The sequence below is a fragment of the Aphelocoma coerulescens genome, chromosome 4A (genome assembly GCF_041296385.1).
Source record: "Aphelocoma coerulescens isolate FSJ_1873_10779 chromosome 4A, UR_Acoe_1.0, whole genome shotgun sequence".
Taxonomy (NCBI): domain Eukaryota; kingdom Metazoa; phylum Chordata; class Aves; order Passeriformes; family Corvidae; genus Aphelocoma; species Aphelocoma coerulescens.
The window spans coordinates 20,076,036-20,098,499 of NC_091018.1; the positions used below are offsets into that span (position 1 = coordinate 20,076,036).

Genomic DNA, 22,464 nt, shown 5'->3' on the forward strand with positions numbered 1-22,464 from the left:
ATGCCCTGAGGGTAGCGGGCGGTCGAGGCCCGGGACGCGCCCCGAGGGCAGCGGGGATGCCATGAGGGGAGCGGGAAGCCGAGGCCCGAGACGTGCCCCGAGGGCAGCGGGGATGCCATGAGGGGAGCGGGGATGCCCTGAGGGCAGCGGGCGGCCGAGGCCCGGGACGCGCCCCGAGGGCAGCGGGGATGCCATGAGGGGAGCGGGGATGCCATGAGGGCAGCGGGGATGCCACGAGGGCAGCGGGCGGTCGAGGCCCGGGACGCGCCGCAGCCCCCGCGGCTCCCCTGGGGGCGGGCCAAGGCCGACGGGTGTGCGCGGCCCGGGGAGGCGGCGGCGGAGGAGGCGGAGGCGGCGGTAAGGGGAGGGCAGGGCTGGGCTGAGCCGTGCCGGGCGGGCGGACGAGTGACACCTGGGCGGCTGCGCTGCCTCCTCCTCCTCCTCTCACGTAGGTTTCGACTTTCTTCCCCGCCCGGAAACTTGGTGGAGGCGCCGCGCTTGCCGCCGTCGCAGGCCGGGTTGGCGCTGGGCTTCCAGCGCCTCTTGTCTCCCCATCCCGGGGGCGAGCGAGCCCTTTCCCGCCCCCGGCGGCCGCAGGTGAGCGGGGACGGTGTGGGGGAGTCCTGCCGGGACTGAGGGACGTGGGAGTCCCTTAGGAGGCGCGGGGCTCCCACTGGGCTGAGGTCCCCTGAGGGACGCGGTGGGGGGACACGGGGCTGAGGCCGGGGCGTCCCGACCGGCTGAGCGCGGGGGTCCCTTGAGGGGCTCGGGGGTCCCGCCGGGGCTGAGGGGACGCGGGGTCCCTGAGGGGATGCGGGGTCCGCTGAGGGTCGCGGGGGTCCTGCCGGGCTGAGGGGTCGCGGATCCGCTGCAGAGGCGGCCGGGGATCCCCGTTCTGCCAGCGGCGGGCTCCCGGCCGTGACCGCATGGGGCCACAGCCGATGTCCCTTATCAGTGACACGGGCAGCAGGTGAAGGCTGCCGGCCCCAGGGTTTAACTCTTCGCAGCTCGTGCCTGGGCAGGGCTCCCCAAACCCGGCGGTTTTCCGCTTGCCGGGGTCGCAGGGAGGTAGTGGGGCAGAAATGTCTTTGCGAGGAGTCGGCGAGTTTGCTGGTAATTAATGCAGGGGGAAAAACGCCTATAAATAGAAGTTGAGATAAACAGGCAAAGCACAGCAAGGTGAGGATGCGGACCTTTTGGAAATACCTTAAAGGTAAGAAGTACAGGTGATGATAAGGCTTAGTTTAACCCAAAGAGCAACCATATATCTGGACAGATTTCTATTTAATTTACGAGGGTTTTTTTATGAGGGGTGGAAAGCAGGGTGAGGCTGTGTGCTGCTGAAGGGGTGATCCTGCTCTGCTTGGCTGGGTGCACTTGGCATCTCGAGGATAATGTCAGGAGGAGAGAGATCTGATGGAGAAGGAGCAGAGTAGGCAGCAGCCAGCTGATGCCAGCGCAGGAGGTGGCAGGGACAGTGGGACTGCCCCTTTCGGTGGCACTGCAGGCTTAGTTTGCTTTAAGCCCCGCTTGAAACGGCACTTTCAACTCCTTGAGCGGTTTTCGGGACCTACTTTACCTCGGGAAAGTAAGGAGCTCAAAATGAGTGCTTCCCTGCTGCTTACCAACCTGAAAAAGGGTCATATTTAAAATTCTGCTCCAGTTTTTTAGCCAAGGCGAAAGGAGCAGAACATAAAGTTTCCGTAGGAAAAACTATTCCCGCTCAAGTACAGATATAAGTGGTAGAGAAGGTCTCTGCTGTGCGGAGTGTGTCGGAGCAGGGGCACAGTGGAGATAATTGGCAGCCCAGAGAAGTTTCTGTCACTGTCACAGAAGCCCAGAGCTGTCCTGTGTAATCCTTAAGCCCCTGGAGGCTCAAGCAGCGCAAGGTTTGGGTGGGCTGGAGAACTGGAGCTCTCCTGCAGCAGTGCCAGTTGTGTGCTGTGCCTTTGAGGGACGGCGCTGACGTTTGTCCTTGATGCCGGAGCTCTTTTGGCAGCTCTCCAGCAAAGGGAGAGCAGATTGCACACATGGCTCCTTCAAAACAAAACTTCTTTCTCTGAAGTTGCACACTCCAAGTCGCCTTTCACAATTTCCCTGAGCAGATGTAGTGTGTCTGCTGCTGAAAGGGCCTAAGGCAGTGGGAATATTTATTCCCTCCCCCAAAGGGATTTGCTCCCTGAACCAGCTTATGGAGTCAGAACAGCACCAGTGGTTGTGCAGGGCAAAACAAAGGGGTCATATGGCTGAGGATGGAGCAGGGAAGTGATAAACAGGAGGCAAACCTTCTCTGGGGCTCCCCAGCTGGAAAAGTCAGCTGTGCTGGAAATCCACACCTTCACTCACCCTAAGCGTTAGCATGCAAGCTGGGTGCAGATGGAATTCATTTCAATAACAGGGATGCACTGGCATAAAACCCCGTGGGATGAACGGGAGAGAAGGACCTGTGGTGTGCAGCAAAAAGGAACATCTGTTGAATGACAAATTTCAAGTTTTTAACTGAATGAATACTGAGGGAAATGAGCAAGAGTTAAGAAACAAACCCAGCCATATGGCCTGGGCAATGAGGGCTGAAAAAGGTGGAAGAAACAGCTTCCAGGAGGGACCTGGCAGCTACATGACCTCCAAAAAACCCCATGAGGTTCGAAGGTACCTGATGAAACAGGCTGAGATTGATTCTGGGTGAACTTAGTGCTACCTGAATTGCAATTCCAGTAACTTCTAGAAATTGTAATTAATGGGTTTATAAACTATGGTAATGCAGTACTTCCCCAAGTGTGCTTAATAAAAAAACTTACACATTTATGAGATTGTAGAGTATTAGACTTAAATAGTATCATAAGAATAAACCTAAAAGAATGAATATCACTGCATAATAAAATATCTGTAGCTCATGAAACACCCCTGCTGTATTTTCTCTTCTCCTTGCACTGTCATATATATCTTACTTTCTGCATTAAAATAAAAGCATCCTGCTGCAACAGCTCTATTGATTTCGCTTTGAAAATGAAGCTGCATCATTTCATTCTGCTCGTGTGGATCTCCCCAGAGGAGTTGCAGCTGTTGCCTTACTCACAGGCCTGAATATGTTTTGCTGGTTTAATACAAAACCCTCTTGTTTGGCTTTTCCTTCTCAGTTTACTTTAGTGGTGCTGCTCATACAGTTGTTAGGAATTGTATTTGACAGTCCCTCGTCCGTTTATGTTCCCTGATTTATAGCATATAAAACGTTGCTCTTGGCTTAGAAATTTCTTGACACAAATGAAGTTTGAAAATATGAAAATATCTGGCAGTTTTTCTGATATTTCAGATAAGAAATTGCCCACGAGTCAGTATCTCACAAGCCATCTAAAGGGTTAGAGGGGATTTAGATGAACGAGCAGTAGGAATTACTGTGCTGGTCCAGGAAAAAGCACTTAAGGCTGGAAGGAGGGAAATGGAATAAAGCTGGAGGAATTTGGAGAGACAATCAGCGGCTTACAGGCAAAGGCTTTTTTATTATTATTTTAAAATATATATATTTATATAGTGATCCCCTGAGTTTAGAGGTTCTCTGTGCAAATTCTATTAGGAGTTGTAGTGTTCCTTATTTGGAATATTCTGGAAAGGAAGCAATAGAAGGGATTATGTATTTTTTTAAAGTGTTGTCTAATTTTGCTTACTCTTTGCCTGTACCTTAAACAATGCATGTTTTGTAAACAGCTGCAGCAGAGTCTCTCTAAAAGCTGTTTTTCTGACAGTTAAAAAGGAGTTGAGATAAAACTTGCCCTGTTCTCTTGCGGGTTCAAGGGACTCGCTCACCTGTGACATCAAGGTGGCCGTTGCTGAAAGCCCAGTAAATCATGAGCGGCCCTATTTGTAAAGTTCTCAGACTTATCTGGGGGTGGGGGGTTGATAACAGAGACATTCTTCTCACCTGATAAATGCTATTGCAGATCTCTACACGGCAAATAAATAACGGCAGCAGTCCCTGCCCTGGGAACTTGGAGCTGAGGATTTCCTCTCGTACATGATCGCAACTGGTCGGGAACAAAAATTGCCGCGTGCTTATTTCAAGGAGGATACATAAAAATAAACATAATAGCTCTCGTGGGCCTTTTAGTGCTTAGGATAAAACCCATTTCCTTGTGAGATCAACACCTGGGGCTACTTTAGTCCGAATCTCCAGGGGCTGAAAACCGAGCGGAGAAAGGAGATTCCTCCCCCTTCCCTTCCCTCCCCACAGCGGTGGCGCAGGTCACTCACGGCTGCCTCAGGAGGAATGTGGCTGTTGCACTGATTTGGGAACAGCTCAAGGACTTTGCTCTCTTGCTTCAGCTCCTTTAGCTGATGAGGCAACCACTCCCGTTTTAAAATTATTTTTAGAACAAGGGAAAATACAGTTATCAATTCACACATACTGCAAATGTGGGCCCTGTGCGGCAAGATAACAATGGGTTTGAAAGTCCTGCTGCTGGTACCAGCTTGGACCCAGCCTTAAATCGGAATAAGATTTGAAAAGAAAGAAATACATCCCAAATACAAAATGCCTCTTGCAGTTTTGTTTCCCTCAGCTATGAGGGTTGTTTAAAGTCAATAAGATACACCAGGAGAAATGGTATGAAATTGGGTGAAAAGTGCCATGTGCAACTGTGTAAGCTCATGAACCATGAACACAGATGTCTTAAACAGCAGAATATGTCTCAAGTCCTTTAAAAATGAGATATAATACTGTTCTGTCTGTCTATTGGGGAATGTAATCTTTATCCAGAGACTTTTTATTTTATTGACTTCTGCTGTTTCATTATTTACTTAGGAGCTGTCACCTGTGGTGAAGGGCATTTCAGCTACTGGTTGCAGCAGCTCTGCCTACCCAGAGGCACTGGCAGAGTTTAAGTTCACTTCAAACTCAGCTGCAGCTGCCCTGGGGAGCCACAGTTTGAGACGGTTTCGTTTTGTTTAAATGAAGGTAACTTGTTTTCTTTCTTTCCCCTTTACCACGATCTGATGGTGAGATGGAATGTAAAGGGGAATTACAGACTTAATTAGCTCTTAATTCAGCCTTTTTAGTTAGTGTGAACAAGCTCGGGCTAGAAAGTACTTTGCATAAAAACCCCTCTTACCCCAGGAAAGGAAGTCTGAGCAGGGTGCTGTCACCCTGCTGTCACCCTGCTGTCACCCTGCTGTCACCGGGCACAGGAGCTGTTGGGAAAGAAGAGCCAGGCCAGGGGAAATGTGCTGGTCCCTCTGGAATGACTCTCAGCCATCCTGCCTTGGGTTTATTTTGTAGAGCTGAGATTCCAAGTGCCTGTTGATATGAAGGGATGCTGTCACACCTTGTGCCAAACTCTTTAAACAGAACACCATTAAAAAAAATAGTGCTACTGAGACTTGGACTGGGTAATGAGGAGTTCTGTGCTACTTTATCCTGCAGCAAAGCCCTAATCTGGTGTTTCTGATGTTAAAAACTGTGTCTGTTGATAGGAAATATTTCATCTCCAGGTGCAAAGCTGCTTTCATGCTGCTGGATTGCTTGTGGTAAAGTTTTGTAGAAAACAAGAGTTCCTTGTTTGTGTTGTAATGAACTTAGAAAATTAGTTATTTCATGCTTAAGGCTGAGAGTGGCCAAGATTAATTTCTTTTAACTGAAATTAATTTTAAAGGAACACTTTGATAGAGTGTGATAAAGATTAAAGCTCTGTAGGAGTTTCTCACAAGACAGCAAGGCTTAGAGCTACAGAAATACCTTTTGTCTCCCAAAAGCAAGAGTCTCTCTCTTCCCGCCTCCTCCCTTCTCACATTACTTTTAAATATCTCTGATGTGACCACCCTGGTGAGGATATTCAAACAGAGACTTTTAAAACATCCAGTTATATAAAATATAGTGCACAGTCTGCTTCTTCCCCTGTATCCTTCAGAAGTGCTGGGATGAGAAAGCGTTGCCTCTCTCTGACCTGTATGACAAACACAGATCACAGAGGGACAGTGCTGTGCAGGTTTTCTTTCATCTGTCCCTACAAACAAGGAATTTGTAGGTAGACACACAGACAGTGATGAGGTAAGAGCATCTGATACTCATTTATAGCCATTAGACACTTGATCTTTACCTCCTGTCCCAGAAGCAAGCCCAGCTCTTTGGAAAGTGAGCGTGCTCCCAGAAATTCAGATGAACCCAAATCTTAACATCACATCTCCTAATCTCTCTTTGTTTGGTTTTGGGCTTTTTATTTGGGTTGGAGGAGAAGCTGTGGTTATTAATTACTGATTAAATCCTTAAATAATAGCACTGGGTTCCTTCTTTCTTTGTAGAAACCTTCTCCTACAAACATCAAACTGATTTTTAGGGATGGAGTTCCAGATAGCTGCCAAATTGAAAATGCAGGTGAGGGTGGAGGTGGGAGTATTTAATTTCCTGGAGAGAGATGATTATAAACACAATAGAAAAAAAAATAGAGACAATCCACCCATGTGGTGGTAGAACTTCCATAGGAATATTTGACTCAAATCCTGCAAAGAAGCAAATTGATTTAAGTGACTGAAGAATTCCTGCAAGCACAAAATGAGCAACTTGCATGTTTGTGTGGAATATGATGTAGAAAGGAGGGTGGATATAGTGGAAGCATTCATGAATTCATATCCCTTTTTCTGAGCACTATGTTAAACTAGTCACTGTTGGATCCCCTTTGGAAGAAAAGTGTAGGTGGAAAGCTTAATTCCTTAAGAAAGGAGGAGAGAGGAAATTTACTGGCTCTTGTTACCCAGGTAATATTACCAGAATGACAACACCAGAATCTCCTGCTCTGCAGAAAGTACTGGGATTAATTTTTGAAGTTACATTTGTGTAGCCCTGCTACTTTAACACTCTGGGTCCTGTGAGACAGTTACTGCTACTCTGTGCAATCATTAACTGAGAGAGAAGCAAATGTTCTGAGCATATGGTAGTAAGAGAAATAAATTATAAGTACCAATTTCTTAAGTTTTCATGTCAGCTTTTGATTCTCCTCAAATTAAAAATGCTTGCAATTTAAGCTGTTGATTGCTAGTAAGATTTTTAAAACTGAGTATTACAAATCTTCCCTTGCATTGAACTTTCAGATACACTAACCAGACAGGCTTTTTATAAAAGTCTGGAAGATTTTTATAAAGCTTTTATAAATCTGTCTGGAAGTGAGTTATGTTAAAAATGGAAATCCATCAATGCTGCAGAGCTGATCCTGCAAAAGTTGCTCAGCAGAAAACTCCTTGGGATTGTCCTGCTCTACTCAAGCCTTGTAGCTCATCTCTCAGGATAGGGTTTCTTGAGATAACAGCTCTTTTCTGGTCTAACAGGATAATGATTCTGATTATAATTAATGAAAATACAATTGGCTTTCTGTTTTCTGCTCCAGAAAACTTGCCCAGAAGCTGAGGCAGATAAAATACCAAATTGTTTAACAAGCACAGAAACACCAAGGAGTTAAATAACCACTTATTTTCAAATTTATGGTTAAAGGATGGGTATAAAAAATGATGGGGACAATGGAAATTTAAATTTCCATTTTTCTTGATATTGATTACATTAAAGCAGCTTTGATTTAGAGTTTCTGAGTCAAATGTTCACACAAGTGCTGAGCAGTTACACTTGGAGGTGGCTCGTTAGAAACCCCGTGACTTCAAGGCAAGCTCAATTAGTGAAAGAGTTGCTTCTTATTTAACTGTATAAATTCACCATCTACAGAATATTTTGACATTCAGTGGCCTGATCTTCAGCCATATCAGAAAATAATAAAGATAATAGGAAATTGTATCAATACCTGAAACCATTCTTGGGTTTGGTGTTGTGTATTTTTGTAAAATTGACCTACTTCAATATTGATTATAAAAAATCCTCTGCTTTTCTAACACTTTTCTTGCAACCGCTGTAAACTACGGACATTTCAGTGATGGTTGTGAAACACTGTGGCAACACACTGGAAGTGTTCAGTCAGGACTGTGGTTCCTGTCCTATAAAACCTGTCTCATTTCATGAATCCTTTTTCACAGGCAGGGATGAAATTCAGCAACTCCCCCTCCCTGTTACAGAGCACTTTTCCAGTGCACTTTTCTCTCTCTCTGGAATGGAAAAAAATCGCCATTCTGTGAAACACAAAGCTTCTTAACTGAGTGAAAACTGTTGGAAGAAAGTTTAGGAAAAGCTCTGCCCCTTTTCTCATGGTTTATTTCTAGAGGATTGGGTTTGCTCCATCAGAATCCATCTGGAACTTGCTTTTAGGTTTGGTCAGTGCCCTGCTGGTGTATGCCCTCAGCCATCTTCATCCAGATTGTGCTGATGACTTGTTTTGTCCACCCCCAAAAAATTAATTAATTGTTTAGCCTTTAGTAGGAATGTTGCATTTCCAGTCTCCCAGGGAAATGTTGTTATAATAACTGACATAATTACTGCAGTGCAGTGTTACATAGCAGGAGACGTGGGGCATGAGCCCTGCAGTCCCCAAACAAGCTTTTGTATTGGGGTTTCAGCCCAATTTCTATAGCAACATGTCAGTGCTAACCTACAGCTGCCCAAAAGCATGAACCATGCCAGTTTTAAAATATTTCCCATGGTACAACTGGTTTTTTAATATTGAGAACCATTTTTTTTTTAAATTATTTTTTAACTTTAGCAGTTTGAAACACTCCTCTAGCATCTCATATCTGTTAGGAAGAAGTTTACACTTCTGTTTTATGTCTTTGCTGCAGACTGGCTGCATGGTTTTGTGTTCTGCAACATGGAATGTGCTCTGCTTACTCACCATATTTGTGGTTTTATAAATCAGTTAGTTAATAGAAACAGGCTTGATTTTATTCTTTTTTTTGTTTGGGTTGGTTTTTTTTTCCCCAGGAGCTTCTTATGTGGTCTTAGGTAGGTTCCTTGAGATCCTCTTCAGAGACATAACGAAGTGTTAACTTCCCAGGAGTTGGTGCCGCTGTGGGTCTGTTTTACCCTCTGGTGATGTAATTTCTCAGTCTTTAAATGGGAATAGCAGCAATATTACACCTCAGAGAAATGTAATTTTGGTAGATACATTCATGACCAAAATGCACTTGGATCAAATGCTGGAACTGTGTGAGCAGACAGGCCTGGATTGAATGGAGCCTTAATTTATACTGCCCAGTAAGTGTGTTTGGGAATGCTGGTGATAAGCTGGGAAGCTGGAATGCTGCTCTTGGGGTACCCAGGTACCACAGGCACAGCTCCTGCTCAGTCACAGCACAAGTGGAGGCACGGGGTTGGAAAGATTTCTTAGATAATCACGGTCTTTTAAAAGAGCTTTTTTTCTTGAAAGCTGTAGAAGTGAGTCATCAGTTCAGTTTCCAAGTCTGGGCTGCTGAGCAGAGAATGAGCAGTTTGCCCACCAGGAATGGTGCCGAGGGGTTCGCTGCTGGTGTGGTTCTTGGCAGACCCCTCCCAGAGCTATTAACAGTGTTGTAGATGTGCAGGGGGGGTAGATCTGAGGCTCTGTGCCCTGGCAGAGCTAAAACAAGAATAGGCAGTGTGCTAATATTGTCAGGAATAGTCTTGCTTTGGCAGGAATACAGATTAAACTACCTGATAAGTCATCTTAAAAAATATAGTCTCATCTTTGAGTCAATGTTACAGTACAAGGAATCCTACTAAAAAAAAAAAAAAAAAAAAGCCAACAGTGATTTTCTATTTTTTTTTTTTTAATAGAGTAAAGATAAAGGTGACCCCAAAGAAATCCTTATGGGAAATATAAAGAGATTTCTGCTGGTTTATTTCCTTCAATTCTTTGTTACGTATATCAGTGGGGGTGTGTTACTCTCTAAATAATTCTGACTCCAGGGGCATTCCTTGTGTTGCACTTCTAGAACAGCAGAGTCCAGTAGAGCAGCACATGTACATGGCAGGCTTTAACAATTTCATGCAGTCAGTGTGTAGTAACTTGGGACCAAGCTGGATCCTGGTGTTGTGATTCCCTCTTTATGTGGAAGCTAAAACCCTTGGAGAGATCCCAGTGCTACAGAGAAAGGCAGGAGCAGGGAAGGTGCCACCCATTGCTGGAAGGAAGCTGGAGAGTGGGGGAATGGTGTAACAAAAAAAGCAACACGGGGATGGAGGGGTTGGTTGGGTTGGTCTGGCCTGTGGAGGTTAGAATGGGGACCTGAGATTGGATTGCCAAGGACTGAGTTTGTATCAAACCTCCCCTCCAAAGCTGGAATCCTGTGGACTCTCTGGACTGACTCTTGGAAGTGGCTCATTGAAGCTGAGGGGAGCCAGGCCTGTTATGATGAAGCAGTGATTTTTTCTAGACACTTCAGCTGTGCCTTGTTGGGCTGCAGCAGTGTCTGTGCTGGATGAGATTTTAGCAATTCTCCCCTTGCAGAAGCTCTGCTTTGTGCCCGAGTCCCTGATCAAGGGAGGCTTGTTTGAGCCTGCTGCCCTCCCCATGCTGCTCACTCAGCCCTGCCTTGCCGAAGGCTCTGGGCTGGGTTTCATCACAGAGATGTCAGCCTTGGGTTCCCCGGTGTCTGCAGGAGTGTCCTCGTTATTGAAGGGACAGTGGTGTAAAAGTAGATTTCACCTGCACATTTAAAATGAAATCTTCACCCCTTGTTTTCAAGGAGCTAGAAGTGAGACAGCAGATCAGCTTAGAGCAGCAAGATTGTGGTGACACTTTTATCTTCCACAAGTTATTACTCAGATATTACTCATCAGTGGGATTCATCTTGTGTAACCTTTAAACAGAGCAGAGAATGAATTCGGGAAATAATCTGGAAAAAAAACCCCAAAAAAGTAGTTTATCAGCAAAACTACTGTGAGGTTTGTTTTTGCTGAGAAAGTGGATTTGTTTCATCACCTGCCAAAGTTTTATGCAAATAGTCCAACCCGAAGCACAAGTATGTCTGATTGGTAGTGTTTGCCTTGGAAGGTTCGTGCTTCATTAACTGCTGGTGCTGAGCTGATTGATTGGAATTGGTAGGAGATGTTAAGTGATGGTCTGATGTTGAAATGTTCCTTTTTCACCTGTAAGATCATTCAAGATCAGCTGAAGCCTGGCAAAAAGGCAAATAAGGCAAACAGTAGGGCTGTCTGTTTCAGGTGGAGGCAAGCACCAAACGACAGGGGGATTTCTAAGAGAGGAGGGCATGGACACATGTGCTTTCATTTCCTTGTGTGCTGTCTGTGAGCTGTGTTTTGGTTTGGGGAGCACTGAGTCAGCCACACAGGAGTTAAGGAGGGAATGCAAACAGAAGAGTTAGGGATGTTCACCCAGCCTCAAGGGGAAGATGTTTTCTGGCACTTCAGCAGGGGAGGGAGAAGCAAACAACTCTTGTTGTACCCACCTGGAACCGTGACAGTGAGGTTTTAATCTTTTGAAGTGAACAAGTTCCTATGGCTGGGTAAAAATTCGCCTGTGAAATGGCTGATTCTGTTGGTGATACGTTCTCCCTTTAATTAAATAGCTGACTTACCTTGACAATTAATTGGAGTGATGTATGATTTTTATTAGAAACCCATGACTAATTTTTTCTTGCCGTTCCTGCTGTCTTATTGTTCTTGTCTCCCCTCCTCCCGAGTTCTGCTGTGTGCCAGCCATGTCCTCCAGGCGCTGGTGCAGACCAGTGTTCCCTCTTGCTTGGGCTTTTACCTGTTCCAGATAAAGCCATTGTTTTCAGGTATTTTCCACATCATCTTTCAGAAATTTTCCATTTCATCACAGTTTCGCAATTTTTTTGTTTTCAAAGAGTCTGGGATTCTTTACATGAAGTTAAAAAAACCTCCACCAATCCAAAACTCCTCAAAACATCTCACCACCACAAAACCCCCCACTGTGTAATACAGTTTGTTTCCTTTAATACCACATTTCCTACTTCATTAAAATAACTGCCAGGTTAAAAAAAATCCTCTCTGCAATCATCCCTGTGCCTGTAATCTGCTAGGAAACTCAAGTGAATTTTATATATAATTACAACAGGCAAGATTCAGAAAGGATGTAACTGAAGACATTTCTGTTAAAATCAGAGCAGCAGCTACAAAGGACTCAGTTTGTCCCTTATCCTCCTCTCCCTGCCTGAAAGGAGCTGAGGCTCAAGCCTTTCTCTAACATTACAACAAATGATGTGGACAATTCTTTAGGTTTTTTCCACTTAGGAAGCTTTAGTCTTTTTATAGGAAATTTGTTTCCATGGGGGAGCTTAGGCATGGATGAGTGGGGAACAATGCATTGTTTGTTAAAACAAATTTTTTTGAAGGGAGTGGGCTTGAAAGGAAGGAAATGTGGTTTAGATTTAAGTTTCTTTTGAAATTTCTTCCTCTTCTTTTGCCTCATCCTCCCCACCCCCCAAATACAAAACAAAAATCCTAACAACCAGAAGTCCCCAAACTGGCTTTTCACCACACATCTTTAAAATATTTGGTATGATCTGGAAAGCCAGAGGAAGTTTAAAAATCTCTGTCTTGTGTATCCTTTCTTTGCCTTCCCTCGATGGTTGCTCTCCTCCAAGAACATGCAGCTTTGGTCAGCTCTTCTAGTCCATCTGTTGGGCAGGGTTTATTTAGTCTGTGTCTCCGGTGTGTGTGTGTGAAGTAGTTTAAGCCTCAATTTATCCACGTGCTTAACCATTGTGCTGAATGAGGTCCTTGCATCCTCTGATCCCTGGGCTGTTCAGTCACAGGCTGGTTCTGGAAGGAAGAGCCCTACGGGGGGCAGGTGGGGGTGAAGATTCTGGGGGAGGAAGCTCAAGGCATGAATACAGTTTAATTTTTAACTGGCTGGATTTAAAGCAGGCAGTTGGCTGGAAATCTCTCTCTCTCCCTTTCCTCAGAGGTCTGTGGCAGAGCTGCTGTGTGACCATCTCCTCCCTGGTGCTGGCTGCCATGGCCGACCCCATCGCAGAGGAACCTGTGTCCCAGGGCACTGAGCTGTGCTGTGAGTGTGGCCAGGCCCACCCCTTGCTGGACAATCACCTCTACAACTTCCAGGACGAGGTGGACGATGAGCTCATCTGCCACATCTGCCTGCAGCCCCTGCTGCAGCCCATGGACACGCCCTGTGGACACACGTACTGTTTCAAGTGCCTTGAGAACTTCATGCAGGAGTACAACTTCTGTCCCATGGATCGGAAGAAGCTCTCCTTCCAGCAGTGCCACAAGTCCAGCCTCCTGGTCCGGAACCTGCTGGATAAGCTGATTGTGCTGTGTCCCTTCAAGGCTGAGTGCCAGCAGACCATGCAGCGCTGTGAGCTGGAAGCTCACCTGCAGAACAGGTGCATTCCCCTTTCCATCCTGTCATTGCTCCTTGTGCAATGCCAGGGCTGGTGTGCTGCTCATCAGAACCATCCATTCTCAGAGCAGCTCCTGAACTGGGGCAAGGTGGGACACCAGAGATGCCAGGGTGAGGCTGCAGAGGTGGGTGGGTGAAGACAGTGTAATTGTGTGCGTGCTCTGGAGGAGAAGGGTGAGCTGCTCACCTTCAGGTCGAAGGCAGACACTAAACTAACATCTGTGGGTCCTGAACTGGAGCACCAGGCCTGGAGTTGTTACAAACAAGCTTATTCTTGTTTCACTTGCGTAGGGAAGAAAGACAGGCATGAAGTCAACACTCTGAAAGCAAGAGATTGTGCAGTGCTGCCAGTTTAATTGGTCCAATTAAGATGTACAATACGTGAGTCTTTGATTCAAAGAGTGCAAGTCCCTCCAAGCTGCACATTATGCACTTGCTGGATCACCTACTTACAATTCCATTATCTTCTCTCATTCTTTTGCTGAAAAGGGGAAGCAAATGAAAATTACTATATTTTTTTTTTTCTGTTCCTCTTGTGCAGAGGAAGGGAGACTTTTCGGTGCTTCCACTGCTGGTTGAGCTGTTGGCAGGCAGGATATTGTTGCTTTAAAAGGAGTGCAGGTGACAAAGCTCTTGCCATGGTGCTTGGAGAACCCTTGTTCCTACCTGGTTAATGATTTGCAGGGAAGGGAGCTAAGTGCAAGCCCTGCTGCAGGTGGAACAGACCTTCCTTGGCAGGGTGCCTTTTGTCAGCAGCCAATGAGAAATGCTACAGGCTTGTTTCCTTCAGCTGTGCTGTAGTTTGCTGTAGCAATGACATATTTCAAAAATAAGCCAAGCAGGGAACAGGTACACTTAGGATACCTTTGCAGTTCCAGCCAAGGATGTACCCGGGTGGTTCTTGCTTGTCTCCAGTTCCCACGAGCTGAGAGCTGGTGTTAGAGCCAGGGGAAGGGACGGAAGGTGCTTGAGTGCCCCTTTCCCTTCAGTGAAAGTTTATCATCTCCTTTTTCTTGAGGCAGCCCTTTGTACTGGCTGCTCGTTATCAGGCTGGGCTGAGTGCTCGGGCTGCAGGGCTGGGGCCGTGGCTCCCACCAGGGCTGGGCCTTCCTCTGCTCTGCAAATCTGCCCTGCTATCAGTAAACTCCTGTCACTCGTTAATCCCTCTGGCTCAGGAGTTACGCACAGGGGAGGGAGGCACCTGAAATGTTTGCATTAAAGGCCTGCCTGGAAACTGTATCGTTCTGTTCTGTATTTCACAGTTGTTTGTATCTTTCTTGGGGACAGAGTATTCTAAGATTCCAGGCTACTTCACCTGGGCTGTGGGCACAGTCAGAAGACTGAAAAATGGGGAAGAAAATTAAAAGACAAGAAAATTGCACTGGGATTTGGGTGGGTTTTTTTTGTTTTAAGTGACCTTAACTGATAGCAGAAGTTTTAAGGAAATAAGAAGCACATAGTAACTTATTTTCTTGGGGGATTTCCCTGCCTTTTGCAAATTGAGTTGGTGTTTTGATACCTTAAGAGAGGCATGTGCACAAATGGATCAGTCAGGTTCTGTCATTAAGTTCAGGGTTATTTTACTGCTTGGAGAATAAATGAGTAGGAATAAACCAGAGGAAGTAAGACTGGGATGAGACTTCTTTAGCCAGCGTGTGAATAAGTCAGTTTAATTTGAAAAGTGACTCTGATACGCACCCAATACCACTCATCTCTCTGAAAGTGATGTTTTTGCATTTATCACCTCCTCACCTATCACTTTTTTTCTAAATCCTCATGATAAAAGAGCTGTTCTTCCTCACCCATTAGTGCTGAGACAGGCTGGTGATGGTGTATCTGCATCCAGGGCACTTTTTGTGTGTACAATTCCATCCCCATTCTGGGATCTCTGTGGGGAGCAGTCAGTGGGATCAGGAACTAAACTGCTCCCATTCAGGTAGAGCCATCCACCTGCATGGACTGGGAGTGGACCAGGTCCAGGGTCAGGTCTCATTCCACAACAGAAAATGCCCAATTCTCCCTTGCTGCTCTTGTGTGTAGCTGGTGGGTTAAAACAAAGCCTAATTCAAGGCTGAGCTTGAAACTTGAGCCACTTTCTTTCACAAAGTGAAATAGAAATATAGATTTTTTTCGAGGTACAGTTCCTACAGAGCTCAGTATTTGCTTATATTTAAGAAGGATTGTTTTCCTCGTGGAGTGTTTGCCAGGTAAATATTTAGCAAGGGAGACTCCTGTTTCTATTACATTCTTCTTTTTCAAATAATTTGCTTAATAATTTCGAAAGTAGTGAGATAACAAGGCTGCTCTTAAGCTGATACTTGTATAAGTAGAAACTGAACGTCAGATGAGAATCAATTTCGGCATCTGAGGCACCAGCACTGCCCTGGTGAGATTTGGAACAAGCTTCTTCCCACAGGTTTGTCAGAGCTTTCATGTGCTGGGTCCCCTGCCCAGGCAGAGACAGTCACTGACAGTCACTGCCAATCTCTCTCCAGGTGCTCTGGGTTTAAGAAATACAAATCTGAACTCCAGCGGAAAAAGAATCCCATTTCCAAAGGGAAGGAAGATCCTCCTGCCAGGGGGGACACAAACACGCCCAAGGATCCAGAGGTCCCAAGTGGAGGCTCCTCACTTGTGGCAGAAAGCTCTGGAGCTGCTGTGGTGTCACTGGGGACTACAGAGCCTGGACTGGTTAATCCAGCTTTTGAGGAGACTGAAGAAGGTGAGAGTTTGTGACAGAAGTGGAACTATGTATTTATCTTTCATGATATAAAAATGATGTAATTATCTCAAAAAATTAAATTTTTAAGTGTCCCCAGCACTGTCAGACATCCTCAATGCTGCTCAGCCGTTAGTAGCCATCAGAGGCATCTCTTTCCTTGAGCAGAAGGGAGATGCATTCATGTGCACCAGGGGTGGCAGAGTCTGCTCACAAGCACTAAACTGTGCAAAACCATTTGGAGAGTCTCTGCTAGACTGCAGTGAGTATTTGCACTATTCTGTGGAGAAACAAAGGCTGTCCCTGTCACTGTGAACGTGGAGCACTTAAAGCCCTTGTAGAAGCCAAATAATTAGTAACTAGGAAGTGTTCCAGGTTCTTTTTAATCTTGTTAGCAGAGTTAAATATACAGTCAGTATCCTGGAGTGGTCAGCACCTCCCTCCTGGTGTTTTTCTAGCATAAGTTAGGTTTTGGATTAACAGGCAGCTCTGAAAGCCTTGCAGATCAAATAACCATCTCCAGTGTAGCAGTGCTTGTCTCAGCTTGGTAGGAGGCAGCAGTGTGGAAACCTCAGTGCCTTGTCTCAAAGTTAGGCTCAGCTTCCACATGTGCAGGCACTGGAGCTGACAACCCCTGTGCCTGGGACAGAGGTAACTCACAGGTCAGTTCAGTTCCCTGCTGGCTTTTTCCCAAAGCACACCTGGAGCAGGTTTTGCATCTCTGGTGTGACACCTGTCCTTCACCCTGCCAGGCAGTGCTGGGCCTGCCTGAGTGTCCTCGTGCTGGGAGATCTCATCCCACTTGCTCACAACAACTTTCATCTTCAAAGTGCAGCATTGCTTAATATCCAGTATGCTGTGAAACAGCCAAACATTCCTCCTGTTTTACAGGGGGGATGGGAAAAGGGGAGCAAAGGAAATTAGAGGAAGGAAGTTGCAGAGCAGTAATTACAGCTGGGTAGTCCCTTTCCCTCATGGGCATCATGGAAATTGGAATTTGTTGTGTGCGTGCTCCTAGCAGGCCAGCTGTCACAGGAGAAAAATAAACCTCTAAATATAGCCAAACCATACTGAATGCCCTTTAGTAAACCCCAAGCAACAACAATAAAGAGTTTGAATTCACCATAAACTAAGAGAAAATGGGGGAAATTCTGGAGAAACTGTAAAGAAGAGGGATTTAAAGCTTTTTATGTGACCTTAGGTCTCCTGATAGCTGCTTTCCCTCCAGATGCTACATTGAACAAAACCTGCCAGGGGTTTGAATCTCGGGGTGCTGTGAAAAGGAAAATTCTGTTAATGTGTTGCTTTTTCTCTTCAATTTCCACAACCAGACCTTCCTCAGAGAACCAGTCTTGTGGCTGAAACCACCACCATTGAAATCCACCGGGAAGATCCAGAGGAAGAGCTGGGGATGAGGATAGTTGGGGGTAAGGACACCCCCCTAGGGAACATCGTTGTTCAGGAGGTGCTGCGGGACTCTGTGGTTGCTGCTGATGGAAGAATTGCTCCTGGGGATCACATCCTTGAGGTAGGAAAAACCCCCCTGGCAGCCCCATTGCTTTCCTGGACTGGGGGAGGAGAGTGCCTGGAAGAACTGGGAAATCTCTGCAGCTCAGGGTTTTAGAGCATTGATCAGATCTGTGTCAGCAGCATTGTGTGTCTGCTGGGGCTCAGGAACACACTTTTGGGGTTCCTTCCAGTCAGACACATATTTCTCTGGGATATTTGACGGCTTTTTGAAATTTAGACCATTTTGGATAAGGTGAAAGATTCCTACCTGACAAATTTCACACAGCAGCCCCATTTCTCTGCTCTAGTTAGGAAGTCTCCTAATTGCTTGCTCCACTATGTTGCTTAAGCTGCATATTCTCCATGGGCAGGTCCAGGGTGAGAGCTGCTGACTTGCAGTGAGTATCAGCTCCAAAATGTGAGTAATGCAGAGCTCCAGCCCCAGCCTGACCCACGGCCCGGGCACTGCCCACACCGTTGGGGCCGTGTGGCCCTGGGTGACTGAGGTGACACCCTGTACACAGGGTGACAACTGTTAGCACCTCCAGCCACGGCTGCCCAATCATCTGACAAGCAGTAAATCCTCATTATCCCATGGGATTGGGCATCAGGAGGGGCTGGCAGCCCCCACACACAAGTGGCCAATGAGATCTCTGAGTTGGTTTCTCAGGTAGAACAATGGAGTGACTCCTGTTTTATCCAGCTCGATTGTCCATGTCTCAGTAAATAGGGCGGGTCCCACACTTGGGAGCCCTATTAACATCCTAAAAGACTGCAGAGTCTGACGTGACAACGGTCAAGCAAAATGTTGCCTTCTCAGAGTCACCCTGGTAAAAGTATAATTGGATGGGTGATTCCAGAAACTTGTAGACGATGGACCACTCAAAAGTGGAGATTTGAGTCTTCTCCCAGTCTGTACTGAACACTGGAAGCAGATTTGCATTGCCATGGGATGGAAAGAATGATTGATTTTGCAGTTTCAGATTTGTTGGTTGTGTGGGTTGTCCTGTCTTGTCCCTGTCATCAATTATTCACCAATTACAGTCTAATTCCGTCAGCTTTCTTCTTCTGTTCTAGAAAACTTTGCTCCCTAATGTGCATCCGAGTCAGAGATTGCACAGGGAGTTTCCCATCCTGCTCCAGCCTGGCCATGCCCCACACTGCGGACAGTGCCTAATTAACGTGGGCTCTGATTAGTGAGTGCTTTGTTTGTCTCTGTAGGTGAATGGCGTCAACATCAGCAGTGTGACTCACTGCCAGGCTGTCTCCTTCCTGCGCCACCCAGGCCCTGTTCTCCACCTCATGGTCCTGCAGGAGAAGGGCTTTTCCAACAAGACTGCGCAGCAGGATCCCACTGCTACAAACAGGGAAGTGATCCACGTCACCTTGGTAAAGAGAGACCGATCAGAACCCTTGGGAATCAAACTGATCAGGAAGACTGACGAGGCAGGGATTTTTATTCTGGACCTCTTAGAGGGAGGCTTGGCAGCCAAGAATGGAAAGCTGAGTCGGAACGACAGAGTCCTGTCAATAAATGGCCAGGATTTGAGGCAAGGAACTCCTGAGGCTGCTGCCCAGATAATCCAGGTGAGTTCAGACATGGAGAGGTTGTGTGGAAATGGCTCTGTGGGGCTGATCCAGGGCTCCTGTTCTGAGCTGGGGCTAACAGAACGCACCAGGGCAGCCTGCATTCTCCCAAATCTCCCCCATGGAAAGCGACTCCCCTGCGGATGTGTGGGAAGCACCGCTTCCAAAGGAAGATAAACACCAGGAGTGGGAATCCATGTGAGTCATCCCTGACAGGGCTGAGGGGAAGCAGTGGCTCATGGCTCAGGAGTTCATCTGAGGAGATTGGATCTCCTGTGTGGTGTTTGCAGCCTCTCAGCCTTGCAGAGGGAATGTTGGTGTGCACTGCAGCAGACAGGGAGGCATCAGGGCAGCCTCTTGTGCTTCCAACAGTGACACTGAAGGTACTGGCTGGGACATGGGATGGGCTGGCAGCACAGAACAGATCCCTTTGGACTGATTTGAAGCCCTTTCTCCCCATTTTACCTGTATTTGGGAAGAGGGAGACTGGAAAATGACGTGGAGCACTTCAGGCTAAAAACATTCCAAGGTACTAAATGGGTGGAAGAGGGGTGGTCTTTCCCTGTGGAATGTGCTCCTGTTGCAGCATGCCAGAGGTTTTGGTGGAAGGAGTGGGCAAGGAATTCTGGTTAAAGGATTAAGGATTGCTGCATGTGCAGCAGATATCACATAGATCAGTTTAAATTCTTTATCTCCCCAGGAGAGTGCCTCCAGTTTGTGTTTTTATCTACAGATCCTGACACAATGCACCTCATCCCATTCTGTTTATATCCCAGAAAGGATGTGAGGTCAGCAGGAGGGAGAGCCAGTTCTCTTCACAGTTATCAGAGGAGTGCAGTGCCATGGGAGAAAGAGCAGAGTTCCAGCACTGAGATCCTTTTTATGTTGTATGTGTGCTTCCGTTCTATGGCCTCTTAGAATTTGTTTGCATCCCACAAGTGCTGCTGCATTCCTGTTGCAGTGTGCACACACAACTCCCATATGAGGAACTCTTTTGATCCCACTGGAACCAGCAGCCAAAGTCTCAGAACTGGCTTAATGAGGTTTGGGGTTGAATCTCTTTGGAAGTGCCATTTGTGTAAAACCGGACAGTTTTCCAAACATGATGTGTTCCTCTGAGGGCTAATTGAAATCCTTGCTTAAATGGAACTTAAAGAGCCCCTCTTCCAAGGCCGGGGAATTCCCTGTGGCACCAGGGAAACAGGGTCCTGTGGTCAGGAGTGAGAGCAGCGACTGCATTTCTGTCATCCAGGGCGGGGAGGGAGCTCGTGGGCCTTCCCCAGTGAGTCCTTCACAATAAGGTTCTGTCAGGTGATCCGAAGGAACAAACCCAAGGAGAGCAGCAGGAACAATAGGGAGCACTTCCCCTGCAGCCCTGCCAAGGCCAGACGTGCAGCTGCCGAAGTGTTTAACCGGCAGCAGTCTCAGGCCAGAGGTACTCTGGGGAAAAAAGGGATGGGAGATGGTGAACAATAGATGAACAGAGCTGGGAGGGACAGTGCTTTAACAGCTTCCTGTGCAGTAAAAGCATCCAGTGCTTGCCGTGGTCATGGTGTGGACCAGCCAGTGTTCCAGCTCTGTTCATGCTGTAGCACAACACAAGATGCTATTTTGGTTGTTCGTACCGAAGTACAGGAATTAATCATCCCTTTCCACCTTCTCTTGTTTGGCGTTTGTGGGGGAGGGAGGCACGAGTGAAGCCTGCCTCTACTCCTGTTCCTTCTGACTCATGGTTGCTAATTCCCTTTTTCTTTTTCCAGTCACATTCCCTGGCTCTTCACAAAAGACTTTGCATCACATTGCGGAGCTGTTGGAGAACCTCTGTAGGAACTGATGCCAACCCTTCTTTCTCCCCAAGGCAATGAGGGCTGTCCCTCATTTCTAACCCGTTTTTCTGTCTTCTTAATTTTTACTCTTTGTTTCTCTGGGCAGACCACTGAATCCAGAGTGAACTTTGTGATCCTGAGGCAGCCTGGGGTGCAGCTGGGGGAGCCAGTGGAGGATGGCAGCACCTCCAACAGCAGCAGCAGCAGCAATGGGGGGAGCCCAGTGCACCACCGGAGGAGACCAGACCAGAACCACTACAGACGAAAATCTAACTACCAGAAGGTGGGGCTGGGAGATGAGGCAAAGGTGCTGCTTATTCTTGGTTTAGTAGATGCATTGTACTGTTCTGTGATGGTGTTTGATCACAGAAGGCTGATCAGCAGCTCCAGTTCTTGGGCAGGTTTGGAGCTTTTGGAACTGGAGGACCAGGTTGTCATCTACAGGGAAACATCACTTTAAGGGAAAAAGGTGTCAACATTTCTTCAGTGTTGATGCAGAGCTGGCGTTTAATCCTTTCTAGTCTGGAAAAGGGCAATGAGGAATTTGCCATCCATGAGATGCTTGGGATTTGTTTCTTGACATGCCCCACACACGGAGTGATACAAGAGCTGGTGTGGAGCCTGAGGCCTTTATGGTCCAGGAGCAGAATCCCCAGGTGACCCCGCTGTGACTGCAGTGTGTGTCTGCCACCCCTTTGTGTGGCACAACAAGCAGCAGGAGCAAGAGGACAATCCCCAGTGTGGTGAACCCAGAGAGAAAATCTGTGTGTAGAATGTCCAGCTGAGTGACAAACCTGCTGCAGCTGCTCAGACTGGTGTGTTTCAGTGTCCCTGGAGCTCTGGGAGCAGCTGTCCTGCGTGTGGTTCCTGGATTTAGATCCCTGAGCAGCATTTACACCCTGTTTGTACAGCCTGTGCTCCAATGTGTGCCTTCATTGTAACCTAAACATTTAATCAGGGAGAGCTTCATTGCTTGGCATGAGCAGCCTTGAGATGAGCTCATAGCTTGTTCCTCAGTGCAAAATTCCCCTCCTCAGAGGGAGCATCTCCCTACAGCAAATGGATTTAGGATCATTAGGACAGCACTGCCTCAGCTCTGGTGGCTCACCTTAGGAATGCTGCTCTGTATTCCCACCCACAGCAAGGACATGGGAAGCTGACTTTGCTGGCCAGCAGCATTGCTGGAATGCTCTGGATTAAGGATACAAATGTTGTCTTCCAGAGCTGGGTTTCTCCTGTTAATTGCATTAATGAAGCTGCATTTTGTACTGTCATTCCTTTGTAGGATTTGCCTCAGGGATATGTAAGTCATGAGAAGACAGTAGCAATAAAAAAGGAGCCAAAGGAATCTTTGGGAATCACAATTGGAGGTGGAAGGGATAACAAAAACAAGCTCCCCATCTATGTGACAAGTGTGCAGCCCATTGGATGCCTCTTCAGGGATGGCAGAATCAAGAGAGGTAAGGGAGGCTCTCAGACCCTTTATCCTTTAGGAACTGTGGGTTTTCTTCAGTGGAAGCTGGACTTGGACACTGAAGAGAGGCTGGGAACAGGGTTCACATGACCCCTTGATGCTGGA

The 22,464-nt window shown here is 46.8% G+C and overlaps 1 protein-coding gene across 3 annotated transcripts in view; it reads left to right on the forward strand.

Annotated features, from left to right (window-relative positions):
• The first annotated feature begins 389 nt into the window (after positions 1 to 389).
• The window catches only part of LOC138110595 (ligand of Numb protein X 2-like), a 29,357-nt gene continuing 7,282 nt past the window's right edge, over positions 390 to 22,464 (forward strand). Inside the window, exons 1-8 of one of the 3 annotated variants that reach the window (XM_069015694.1) lie at positions 390 to 597; positions 4,796 to 4,948; positions 12,787 to 13,227; positions 15,740 to 15,966; positions 17,295 to 17,491; positions 18,694 to 19,059; positions 20,992 to 21,168; positions 22,171 to 22,345. In XM_069015694.1, coding sequence (XP_068871795.1) covers positions 12,839 to 13,227; positions 15,740 to 15,966; positions 17,295 to 17,491; positions 18,694 to 19,059; positions 20,992 to 21,168; positions 22,171 to 22,345 — 1,531 coding nt within the window. In that variant the 5' untranslated portion in view covers positions 390 to 597; positions 4,796 to 4,948; positions 12,787 to 12,838. Of the gene's footprint in view, positions 598 to 4,795; positions 4,949 to 11,553; positions 11,638 to 12,786; positions 13,228 to 15,739; positions 15,967 to 17,294; positions 17,492 to 18,693; positions 19,060 to 20,991; positions 21,169 to 22,170; positions 22,346 to 22,464 lie in introns of those variants that run through there. The other 2 variants (XM_069015695.1, XM_069015696.1) reach the window with 2 other exon arrangements.